Source organism: Sinohyriopsis cumingii, chromosome 11, assembly GCF_028554795.1.
Source record: "Sinohyriopsis cumingii isolate HCF-2022 chromosome 11, ASM2855479v2, whole genome shotgun sequence".
NCBI lineage: Eukaryota > Metazoa > Mollusca > Bivalvia > Unionida > Unionidae > Sinohyriopsis > Sinohyriopsis cumingii.
In genome coordinates, this window is record NC_142971.1 from 15,602,529 (window position 1) to 15,616,510 (window position 13,982).

General features: G+C 35.6%; 1 protein-coding gene across 2 annotated transcripts in view; it reads right to left on the minus strand.

Annotated features, from left to right (window-relative positions):
• LOC149787652 (branched-chain-amino-acid aminotransferase, cytosolic-like) overlaps window positions 1–13,982 on the minus strand; it is a 54,765-nt gene that overhangs the window by 11,630 nt on the left and 29,153 nt on the right. For both annotated transcript variants that reach the window (XR_016424082.1, XM_089973843.1), the window contains exons 8-10: window positions 11,456–11,541; window positions 9,164–9,232; window positions 4,537–4,683 (exon numbers count right to left, since the gene is read on the minus strand). Coding sequence is in view for 1 of the 2 variants with exons in the window: in XM_089973843.1 (XP_089829969.1) it covers window positions 4,537–4,683; window positions 9,164–9,232; window positions 11,456–11,541 (302 nt within the window). In the remaining variant the exon portion in view is untranslated. The remainder of the gene's footprint in view (window positions 1–4,536; window positions 4,684–9,163; window positions 9,233–11,455; window positions 11,542–13,982) is intronic.

Consider the following 13,982-nt stretch of genomic DNA (forward strand, 5'->3'; position numbering starts at 1 on the left):
AGTTCTATTCATGACATTTACTCATCATCTGGATAAATTATGATCTGGCAAAAATCTAACCACGCCATTTACATATAAATAAAAATGCCCAATCTAACCCTAAGTCATCTAAGAAGTCTGGTAACTGTAGATGATGAAGGATTCAAATTATTGTGTAGAAAATATCCTCCTTCTAACAGTCACAATGACCATGATATTTGACCCCAACATTGAACAGGTTCTTCTTAACACAAAATGCAAGCCATGCAGACAGATTGTTATATTTATGTAATGTCAAACTAGCATTACTGTGTGAAAACCATTTTAATTCTTTCAGACACAGACCTGGGCCTTTGATCGTTTCACCCCCATATCAACTGGGTTCTTTCTTACATAAGGTGCAGACCACTGACAAAGTTTGGTAACTAGTGGACAACTCTAATTATCATGCAGAAATTAAACAGGCAAATGATGGCAAGCTGGACAGCATTAGAACATACTACACACTACCTTGTGGTAAAAAAAATTTTAAAAATTAGACATGAAGGGACTAATACTATACTCTAAGAATTTCTAGAAATTCAAGATAAAAAAATTTCTTCATTTTAACTGGTAAATGCTGAAACCATGTATGATTTCTCTGACCAGTAAGATTTTCAAGCCACTGTGGCATGGCACCATACTGGATGCAAGGTCAGCATCATTTTCATTTAGGATCAAGTCAATGCTCTAAGAAGTCTTCTGGTGAATAAACACATGTTGGTAATATTTACCAATTTTAGGATGAGTAGCAACAACACGATTTTGGCCAGACTGGTAATTATATCAGCATGATTTTAATCTGGACCAAACAGAAATCATAAGAATCTTTTAGTGAAAACCCATGTCAGTATGACTTTCCATTTAGGAGTAGCGGTAACAAGATTTTCAAGATGGCAGGCAAAATAGTCCTACTGGATGCCAGATTGGCATCATTTTCATTTAGAACCAACGGGACATCACATGATGTCTTTCTGTGAAAAAAGAGAATTGGGTGTAGCAATAAATTAGATTTTCAAGATGGCCACTGTGGTGGTTATACTGGAGGTCAGATTGGTAAGAATTCTCATTTGGGACCATCCAGACATCATGCAAAATCATCGGGTGAAAAGCACATGTGGATATGACTTCAATGCAATTTATTAATTGTAGCTGGTATAAAAAACAGACAATAGCCTAGGAATGAACTACCACTGCTGCAGGAAGTGAATATGTCAGTGCAGCTTTGGCAAATGCTACAGTCAGTCCCAATGAACAGTATTATCAAATTAGAAGACAAATTACAATCTTGACTTGTCCATCTGACTCAGTTTTATTGAACCTTTCTTCAACATAATCAGTGGGATTGATTTTATATTCTCTCATTACTTTAAGCAGGGAATCTAAGCTTGTGAATCCTGGATACAACATTAATCATGGTCTAATTAAAACAGATATTAATGTGACTCAAAGAGTGCTAGACTAAGTTACAGTCTGATCAGAAACTGAATTATTCTTCGTAACACTAAAAAAAATCTCTTTTGAAATATTTAGAACAAGGGTTCTGGAGATCGTGTCTTTGAAATGAATGGCATCATGATTTGCCAGTTTTTGCTTAAGCAGATGACACATGAAACCCTAGCATATCTGGTACAAACTTAAGGTATACTGTAACAATATACTAGAGTTTCAGTTATATACAGTGTTTGATATCGAAGATAAATGACTTTAAACAAGTTTAAAAACAAAATCTTAACAATGACAATGTTGTTGCTGCCTCTGTCACCAACCAAAAAATGATACCAATGTCTCACCATTACCAGGATGAAATAAAAAACATTTTGGCCATGGTCCAAGATTGTTATGGTCAAGGCCCATGAACATTACAGCTAAGGCCCATGATCATTATGGCCAAGACCCATGAACATTACAGCCAAGGCCCATGATCAGTATGGCCAAGGCCCATGAACATTACAGCCATGGTCCATGAACATTACAGCCAAGGCCCATAAACATTACAGCTAAGGCCCATGATTATTATGGCCAAGGCCCATGAACATTATGGCCATGGTCTATGAACATTACAGCCAAGGCCCATTATCATTATGGCCAAGGCCAACATATCAAGCCTATGATCAGAGGATTAATGAAAGACTGAAACAAAACCTTAACAAACTATGGCCGCTACAATCCCTATCGCAATTTCCACTAATATTGGCTTAACAAGTATTACAGTTTCATTAGCTAATGTCAACAAGCTGACAAACTTCTGTCACAAATATGAGATCTTACATGAGAAAATAAACTGTATTGGCTAATATTCAAATGATACCATCTTAAGTAATAAATTAATTTCTGCCTATATCGGTAACTTAGATCAATGAAGCATTTAATATAACACTTGCTGGAGTCTGGACCAAGGATACAGAACAAGAATCCCTTGAAGGGACTGATGTTCTACTGGGCAAACAAAATTTTATGAATTCAAGACCATTTCTTTGTCAAGTGTTGATACCATCTTTTATATTCTTTGGTGAAACACGATTTTATTAATAGCTGCTGTGGTACATGTCAGCTGGGCATTTTGTTCATTTAGGTATATGCCATCTGAAGTCCCCATAACATAAATGATCATCGATTCATGGACAAGATTTTTAAGACACTAGTTATAGCAACCATACCAGATGTATGACTGGCAACATTTCAATTTATGACCAACTAGGTATCATAAGAAGCTGAATGGTGAAACACCATGTTGATGTAGCCATTTGGGGTGGAACTGAGATAACCATATTTTCAAAATACGACTTTCCATTCATGAGGAATAGCAATAACAAAATCATCAAGAGATGGTTGCTGTGATGGCCATATTGGACATCAGATCAATAATATTTGCATTTAAGACCAACTGGACAACATAAGATGCCATCTGGTGAAATCCCCACATTAAAATGACTGTTCAATTATAGCTGCAACAGCTGTTAAATTATAGCTGTGATAACAAGATTTTTGGTAAGATGGCTGCCATGGTGGCCATACTTGATGTCAGATCGTTGCCATTTTTGAAAAAGTTAGACATGATCAGAAGTCTTTTAGTGAAAACCCTATGATACAAGCATCCATTTAAGAGATGCATGATTTTCAATATGGCCAAATGGATAACAGATTGGCACTATTTTTACCTGGAACCACCTTGACACCATAAAAATTCTTCGAGTTAAAACCCCATGTTGATATGAGCATCCATTCAGGAAGAGCAGCTATAAAAAGATTTTCAAGATGGCCACTGTGGGAGTCATATTGGATGCCAGATCAGAACCATTTTCATTAGATCCAACTAGACATCAAATAAAGTTTTTGTGTGTGTGAAAACCCCATGAAAAAATGAACATCCATTCAGAAGAAGTAGCAACAACAAGATTTTGGTTATCAGATCAGCACCATTTTCACTTAGATCCATCTATAAATCATTAGTCTTTTAGTTAAAACCCTAGACATTTATGCTGATATGAAGAATCAAACAAAAGATTCCCAAATGCTGCTGCAAGGAGATAAGAAAAATGAAATAACTTATTCAGTTGAGACAACAAGATTAAAACCAAGCATAGTACTGGAAGTATGTAACATGCCCATTGCCCATCATCTTGTGTGATTTGTATTTTTAACATAGTTTTAACAATTTTTCAGTCATATTGCTACAATGTCTGCAGTGTGGCAGTTTACAGTGATGTCTAACACTGGGGCATCATGCCGCAGACATGTAGCATGATGTCCCACTGAGTCACATTATCCTGACACTAGGCCGACCAGTCCTAACACTAACCTCTTAATGCTGAATGCCAAGCGAGGCAGCTGTTAGTAACATTTTTGTAAGTCCCTGGTATGACTCGGCCAGGGATCAAACCCACAACCTCCCCCATCTGAGGCAGATGCTCCACTAGGCCACCGGAGCAGTTTTTGATCATTGTAATCATCAAGGTTCTTTCTATCAAGGGCAAGCCAACTCTGAAGTATACTCAACAGAAACATATTTTCCTTTGTCATATTGCATCACCTTGACGTTCGACTTCTTGAAGCCAAAACTGATAAATTTCTTTTATACTATGACAGGCAACCTCTCTTTAAGTTTCAGGAAAGTACATTCACTTGAACTGAAAAAATCTGTTTATATTAAATAAAAATGTCCTCACTCTTAGCATCCCTGGCATATGACCTTTGGCCTCTTAATCAATAGGCTTCTATCTAACAGTGCAACCCATCTGCAGTTTGGTGTAGGTGTGTGAAGCAAAACTCAAGGTTTCACACAGGAAAAAGTATGCAACGGTTAGTCACAGTGACCTAGACCTTGACCTTTAATCTCCAAATCTAGTGGCATCTTCCTATAGCAATAAAAATGGTTAAGTCATGTGAAGCTGAGCTGAATTTGCTGAAACCAAATTATTCACTGATGGATGGGCAAAACGATAACATAATACTGCTTCCTTATGGAGGGCATGTACTAATATCTGGCACAGTTATTTATGAACCAAACTAACATACCTGAATATCTGTGAGTTCCTCGAGGAAGCGCTTCGTGAGGCTCTTCTTATCTTTCACTTCAGGAATCTTAAGCCATTCTTCATTGTACAAGATCTTCTCTACAGGACACACTACACAGGCAGTGCCTGATCCAAACATCTCCAACAACTACAAATACATAGAAAAAACTCAGACAACAATCTCTTATTAATGTTTACTGCATATCTGGGTTATAGATATTCCAAGATTCTGAATTTGTTATTTGCGGAATCTCTGATATAAAATAAGAATAAAGATTCAACAGACCCCTTGGAGAAATCGAGGCTATGATTGTATATTTCTATAAAATTAGTGTTTAACATTTTGAAAATACTTTAAAGTTTTGATGTACGAGATCCACGTTATACAGTAAATCCTCTCCATTTACTTGACTCTTCTCTGGCAACCTGGCATGTAAATATTAAACAGTAAATTCTCTCGATCTGCCCACCTCAAATGGGCAATCTTTTCATCAACCACCTGATTTGTACATGTTATATAGTAAATCCTATTTCCCCTACACAGTAAGGCAATCTTTTCTCTGGTCACCAGATTTGTACATGTTGTACAGCATGTCCTCTCTATTTCCCCTACACAGTAAGGCAAGCTTTTCTCCAACAAAATGATACAGAAATGTTCTACAGTAAATCCTCTATCTTCTCTATACTAAGCTGAACATGTTTTTAGCTGGCCACCTATGTATTTATTTAAATTTATGTCAGATATCCTTTGCAGGGGACAAAGATAGTCACTGCTCCATTGGAATCTCTGTTATATAGGTCAGTTGGACATCCTGTTTTGTCAAAGTAAAATTCTGAACACAGGACCAAGTTCAATAAGTGGCAATTTTGATCCTTGAAATTAGAGGTAAACTGAAGTGGCTGTAAGAGTATTTGTTATGGTTTGCCATACCCACTATATACTGACTGCAACATATGCTATACATGACAGTTAATTTTATTTATAAATAGGCATGTGCTCAACCAAATCAAAAGCTCAATTTTTACCTGATGTTTGTGTTTTCAAAGTCTTCAAAACCTAAAGTGCAGTCAAGAATATGATTGATCTTTGGCCAAAGACACTTTTTCATTCCATCTAACTCATATTCAAATTTCATACATGTTCTTGCTTGAGCTCATTCTTAATGAACAGAAAATTAAGGAAACATTGTTCCTTGGATGACTCATTACAAAGTCCAGCACCATGTGGGCTCCATAACAATATCATAAAATGGCATTTTTTGTTTCATTCAACAAAACTTATATTCAAATTTTGCCTGCTATTTTGCATGGAAGATTGTTTTTTTTTCTTCTTCCAGGTCACATTTTAGGGGTCATCTTCATAATCAATCAGCATACTTGGATAAGAGTAGCTCAATATAGAACAGGTAAATCACAGTACGAGATCCATAGCAACAACAAAAACAAGAAGCAGGCAAATTACGTAATTTTTTTATTATTATAATGGTCTAAAAATATGGAATGATGGGAAGAAATAAAAATTCTTGTCTATTTTTGTCATTACCTTGGTCACTGAAGTTGCTTTTTTCTATTTATATTCTACCCCAATATATATATATATATATATATAGGAACTCAGGCAAACAGAATCAAACTAAGAATGTGAATCACATCCAATTTAATTTAATGAATTACCAGCCTCGAATATGGCATAAATGTAAATTACTTTTGTCCACGAATAAGTTTCTCCTTCAAAAAAGTCAAGATGTTCAACAGCTTGGTGTGTGCCTAGGCATGAGCATGTATAAATATGAATGGATTCCCAATAAATGCACAAGAAAAGCATTTATCAAAATTGTTCAGACCTAACATGCAGATTTCATAATTAATCTGAATACCATACAGTTAGGTTACTAGTACTAGTGTTTGGTACCATGTTCATATGTTAAAGTGGCAGTCAATTTAATTTCCTGGGAGGGGAGTGAGCTTTGATTATCTTTTGCACCTGCATATTTTTTTCATAACCTAAACAATTTTTTTCAACCATCATAATAGATGTCTTTTTAAAAAAATAAATCATAGATTTTGTTCAGAAAGCATGTGAGAACCAGAATCACCCCTCCACAATTAAATGTTCTTTCCCTAAATGAGGACAGATGCTATCATGTCAATTGTTTTTAAAAATTCAGCACCATTAGACCAAGTTGTTCATCTAAGATGCAGGGTTATGGCAATATATAATATAAACTGCAAAAATAAATGACCAAGGTGTATATCTTCATTTCATAAATGTATCCGCTTTAAATTTCCTAGTGATTTAATATAAATTAATATAAAGTTGTTTCTTTCTACTAATTTAATGTAAAATTAATATAAAGTAATAAAATTGGGGAAATAAATATACCAGTAAATACAGCAAGAACTTTGGGAAAACCAAAATTATGTGACAGTTAATGATTATAGATATTAGTGGATTCAGAAATATTAGGGGTGGGTGGGGTGTAGTAAACAAATAGGCAAAGAGTATGTTTGGACAGAAGCCCCCCCTCCCATAATCCAACACTGATATTAACCACTGAGTATAAAGGATCTTTTGCAGTAAATGCCCCGATTTAATGCTGGCTGCTAAAATGGTCAAGTCACAGTAATGATGTTGATAATATAATGGTAGGATTAGGGGAAATGCATACTGGAATAAATACCTCTGGATTTATCTATCTCTGTTTTGTTTTTATTTTCCTTCCCTTCATTCTCGAGACTCATTTAATATAAAATAATAGTGCCTGTTCACGCATTGTTTCTACAATGCTTATATCCTAACTGATATTTTTTTTTATCTGTACAGTAAGAAAACAAAACTATACAGAGTGTACAAGTGACTTGTGTGATGCAAGCTTTACAAAAATGACATTCAAATGTGCAATGTTCTTGGAGTACACTGATGACAATCTGATGGAAAATTCTCCCTTTAGAGAACTAAAGTCATTTCAGATCTGTTAAAGCGAGACAGGCTCTGCCATACAACAAGAAGGTGTGACTTTTATCATGCACAAAGCACTTTCCTTCTGATGGAAGAAGCCAAGGATATCTCCCTAACAGGACCTGATAGCAACAGTTTGATTGTCAGTGATCCAAAGCCTTTAGACAGTTTCTGAACCATGGAAAGTGCTCCTGATCCTTCCCTCACTGGGAATGTTGACTTCACTAAGGAGGAGAAATATACCATTTCTGGATTGAATCTGGGTGGGTTATCTCAAGTTGAAGAGATAGTATGACCTTTTTTCCCTCTTCAGCAAATTTGGCAACTTTCTTCCAAGTCCCATATTGCATCTTTGCACACACAACAAATAGGACAAATAGCAATATATGTACGCTTAGTACAGGACGAACAGACAGAATGAATTTTTCATGTGGTCATATTATGTCTGCTATTACCTGCACTTTATAAGCTAATTGAGAACAAAATTCCTTGAAGGGACTGACACTCCGAACATCAAATCAGCACCATTTTCAATTAGACAATGGGATGACCGATTAGACCAATGGATGGATGGAGCACCATTCTTATTTATGACCTTTAAGACAATGGGATGACCTATCAGACCAATGGATGGACAGAGCACCATTCTTATTTATGACCTATTAGACAATGGAATGACCTACTAGAGCAATGGATGAACAGAGCACCATTCTTATTTATGACCTATTAGAGCAATGGATGGAGCACCATTCTTATTTATGACCTATTAGACAACGGGATGACCTACTAGAGCAATGGATGGATGGAGCACCATTCTTATTTATGACCTATTAGACAATGGGATGACCTATTAGAGCAATGGATGGATGGAGCACCATTCTTATTTATGACCTATTAGACAATGGGACGACCTATTAGAGCAATGGATAGATGGAGCACCATTCTTATTTATGACCTTTTAGACAATGGGATGACCTATTAGACCAATGGATGGATGGAGCACCATTCTTATTTAATACCTATTAGACAATGGGATCAATGTGTGTGTAAAGTTTCAATGCAATCTGCTAAGTAGTTTTGGAGGAGTAATCATAACAAACCTACACCAATGGATGGATGGATGGATGACAGGCTATCCCATACACCATTCTGGTCTGGTAAAAAATGTGCTGAAGTACCACTTCATCTAAGCAAGGTGCAAAAACCTTTCAAAATGAAACACAGATAAAGCTAGGACTGGAGAAAATATAACTAAAACAAAATCAAAGTGATATGTTTGTCTGAAAAGCCTAGATACAGCAACAAAGGTGAATTTTGTTGAGCATCTAAACTTATATGTCATGAGCACAAAAGGCCTTGGAGAAAGAAAAGATATTCCGGGGATATGACAAACAATGACTAACATCATGTACTTTTCTTTCCTTGCCCTGATTGGAGGAAGGTATCTGACTTAGACTGGGGACAGATCATTCTGAAAAAGGGTAGCAATGCATGTGTAACAGATAATGTATTACTGCAATTAAAAGGGCAGTAACTCTTGCAATGATGAAGTAGACAGGACCTACAACTATCACTTTATCTGTAGCATTTTTATATATGATCTAAAGCGGAAGCCGACAAATGACTACTAAAAACAAATAACTATAATTAAATCAGCAACAGTACTTACCCTGTTTTCAGTGAGTGCCTTCTGAACTTCAGCCATTGTGTAATTCCTCTCAGTCACCTTGAATTCACGCTTAAGTATACAATAAATTTCATAAATAAAATCTTGGTAAATAAGAAAATTTAATCAATAATTCTAAAATATTTTCTTATAAAAATGTATGTTGTAGTTGGTTCATTTTTAATGGCATCTTCAGCACATTATTTTTTTATAGTATGCTGAGGAAAAGAGATATATGTGCCTTTCTGAAGGACACAATGAGTAAGTCAATGGGACTAGCCTGGGCAGGTATCAAATCCATGACCTTGGATTACAGGTCTGATAACGTACCAATTGAGCTACTTTGGCTCCCGTTTCAAGAAAAGTACAACTTATATAAAAGAAAATTATTAACTTTATAATCATGTTAAAAGTTCCAATAAAATTGTGATTCACTTATTTTGGTAGGCATACAATTTTGTGACTTTTGCAAACAAATTACATTTTTATCTGGACTTAAATTTGTGGATTTAAGAAGAAATCAAACTGTTGCCACAAATGATGCTTTATACATTGGGTCTTTCAAATATGTGGACCATGAAATCAATGAAAATTGGTACACCACTAAATAATAGTTCACTGCATTCTGAATCAATTTTTCTACAAATCAGATAAATATTTGTAAAAAGCATTCTCCCAGAGACATCCAAAAAGCTGAAAAATTTTGAATAAAAAAAACTTTCTAAAGCATGAAAATCTAATCAGGTCATTTACTATATGTATAACAAACATGCAGAGCAAATTTCATTTGTTAACCTCAAGTGGTTTTTGCTTGCTTATGTTAACAAGGTTTGATTTAAAACAAAAAACAAAAATGTCACAAATATAGGTTGCTTATATTTAAACCAAAAAAAGAAGCCAACAAACTTAATTTGTCTACCTCAAATAATTTTTCCTTAATCCTGCAAATAAGGTCTTTGAGAAAAACAAATATCTCAAGTCCTAAAAGTTTTATTAGTCTTTAATGAGTGATTCTGTGCCATCTTCCTAACAAACCTCTAGGGATGGAAGGATAAACATAGTGGAATGAATGAAGATTCAAGCAGTGGTGGCATAAATATTAATATCTGCCTTCTCTTAATGGTTTAAAGTAACTGGCTAACTTTAACAATGCATGGCTAGGTCAATGTAACCATGCAACTACAATGTAGGCAATTTGTTTTGTGAAAGCTTGGAAAGAAAAATTCACACATGTAATAATACTATTCAGATGTGGAAAAACAACTTTGGAGTACTTCGTTACTTAGTTGCCACACACTTATTCATGGAGTATTCATTTTCATAGATTTCATTGTTATTATGAACCAGAAATTTATAGATATAAAGAAAGGGATTAACCAATGAAAAACAAGACTCCACATAAACCCACAGTAAGTACCAAGAAAAATGACATATTTTGCAAAACAATGAAAAATGACACCAATGAAACCAAAACCAAGGTTTCAAAGAATATAGTAGAGTAGTAACAGGGTTGACTGCGATGTCAACACAAAACTGAGGTTCCACAAAAAAGACTATTCATTTCAATAGAAATATAATAAAATGAATTGAAACATCTGTAACTTTCATTGCATCAGTACAACAACCAACATAAACAAAAAGATTTGCAAACAAACTCGTTGAGAACTCATGCTCTTGTTTTAAAAAACATTGTCCAGACTACCATTGTTAAATGTTTCTTGTACGTCTTGTATCTAGAGGTAACTTGAGAATTTCTTGTACATCTTGTATCTAGAGTTAACTTGAGAATTTCTTGTACCTCTTGTATCTAGAGGTAACTTGAGAATTTCTTGTACCTCTTGTATCTAGAGGTAACTTGAGAATTTCTTGTACCTCTTGTATCTAGAGGTAACTTGAGAATTTCTTGTACCTCTTGTATCTAAAGGTAACTTGAGAATTTCTTGTACCTCTTGTATCTAGAGGTAACTTGAGAATTTCTTATACATCTTGTATCTAAAGGTAACTTGAGAATTTCTTGTACATCTTGTATCTAAAGGTAACTTGAGAATTTCTTGTACCTCTTGTATCTAGAGGTAACTCGAGAATTTCTTGTACCTCTTGTAACTAGAGGTAACTTGAGAATTTCTTGTACATCTTGTATCTAAAGGTAACTTGAGAATTTCTTGTACCTCTTGTATCTAGAGGTAACTCGAGAATTTCTTGTACATCTTGTATCTAGAGGTAACCTGAGAATTTTTGCAACTATTCTATTGACTGACTTGGTTACAAGCATTCAAAATCTCAAACAACACTTACCCATTTTCTGGCCAACTCCAGCAAACTCTTTCGGGTTATTCCAGGGAGAATCAGGCCATTCAAAGGTGCAGTTACAAGCTCCTTTTCTGAAATTTGGACAATTCATACCCAGTGACTAACTCAAACATACAAAAAATATCAATAATTACACTTTGCAATCATTGAATAATTTCTTTCAAATGCTTTATATGACAATTTCAGAAAATGCTATTCATGGACCCAAACTGCAAATGCATTTATGTTCACACAAGTCTAAATATGAAGAGATAAGCCAGCATTAATTTTCAGGATTGTTTACATGACAAGTGCATAGTGCCATACAGTCAACTCTGCTTATATGCACAGCCTTGGGACTGAAGTATGCATTTAAGTCGAATTCATGTATATTTACAATGTATGTGTACTTGTAAAATGGTAAATCATACAAACAGATCTCGCCGAGTGGTCTAAAGCGCTCTTCGTTACGGATCACTGCCATCTCACCTCTGTCTGCAGCGGTTCGAGTCTAAGATTCAGCCAATGTGGGCATGTGAGAAAGCTTGCCAGTAGCTTCTCGTGGGTCGGTGGTTCTTTCCGGGGTTTTCCGGGTTTCCTCCACCATTAATACTGGCCGCCATGTATAGCCTATCGTGCTGAAAAATGGCGTTAAACCCCACAACAACAACAACAACAAAACAGATCTCATATGCTATATAAATGTGTTTCAGTGTATTAAACATCTACATATAGATTTCATTTCACAATACATGTAAATTCAGATAACACTATAAACTGTTATTGCCGAAATTATTATTGACAGTGAGTATCGCTCTTTAGTAGTAACGTCTTACATGTGTGCTTACTAATTTTAGATTTGGTCAATGGGTTGAATTTACATTGCTTTCTTCAGGAGTTGTATAAGAAACTTGATCCAATGTGGGGTTAGGACTAGGCTGCCAGCCAACTAGGAATTTGTGCTAATCACTGAGATTACTGTGACTAATGACTCATCAGGTTGTCATCTGGCCGCTGCCAGCTGGCAATAATTTCTAGCTCTAGAGCCAGTGCACTGGCATTAATAACGCCTTAGCTGATGAGCGCAGAGGTTGGCTGGGGCACCAGTCTACAATTTTCTATGATCTTTGGGATTGCAGTCTACATGTATACAACCCTGACCTCCACTTTAGCTGTCTGGACCAAGTTTATACAATTAAGCGGTGTCAAATACGCATAAAGTCAATGGTTGAGACCAGCAAATTGTATGCACTTAGACAATTTATGCATTTAACCAATATGCATTTATCCGATATTGATTACTATGCATAATAATGAAGGAAAAACAGGACCATACTTTCGCTATGCACTTAAGCGATCTATGCAATTAAGTGATAGGCATCTAAGTGGAGCCGACTGTACAAAAGTTGGGTCCAACTGTAAAGTGCATAGACTGAGATCTGCCACTGCAACATGCACTGGCAGATCTGTCTATACAATTTGTAGGGACTAATCTGTAGAACAAACAGCACTGACCCTAATCTGCTGACACACTGTGCAACAGCAAATCAGGGTCTATGTTGTCTGCAGCCGGATCCCACTTACTGGTGAATATATACGGTAGCTTTTTATATATTTTTTTAAGATGCTCATTCATCAGACAAGCGGTTTTAAAAACTCATATCAGCCATTTCAAGGTATGTCCAATGAAAGATACGGTCTTGAACTCTAGAAGCCCTCAACATACACATCTCTCTCAATAACTTGTGCACAACAGAGTTCACAAACATAGACTGCACTATAAGCGAGGCGCCAGTTACAGAGGGACCTCCAAAAATTGAAGGAAAAATATGCTTTAACAATGAGAAAATTGGGGGGGGAGCTTTAGGGAACTGGGCTGTTTAATGACCGAATCCTCATTTTACAATCACGTTGATAATAATTTTTAATAACGTGCTTTTACTAATGAAGTTGTTCGTTATTCTGGTTAAATAACATTTATTTTCAAAATATCCAACACATGAAAGATCGTTCCAACTGGTTTGAACAACCATCACATGTATGTGAAAAATCTGTGTATTATGTCACTGGTTTTTGTTTTCTTGATGAGTCTGGTTCCTGTAGTGTTGTTTAGTAGTATCCTGCCAAATTGGGAGTCCACAAGCAGGGAACTAGACTAACTGTTAATACACCATCAAACAAGATTCCTTTTTTTTTCAAAAACATGCGATATTTATTGCATGACACGTCTATGTCAAAACTCAATTTTTTTTAATTGTTCAATTAGTACAATATTGATGTCGTGATTTCATTGAAGTAATAATGAAATTTCTTATCATCCCTGAGGATATCTCTAAGTGCCAGTTCAAGAATTATCTGAAACTCGCTTGCCCACAATGGTACGTATCTGTGATATCAAGCTCTTTATTTTACGAAGTATTCATTTTGCTTGGCTGCCTTGTTATCTTTGATCAAGTTATAAATGAGTCGGTTAATTTAAGTTAGTTTATGTTACATCCACAATAACGTTTATAACAGTGTTTGACTGATCAAA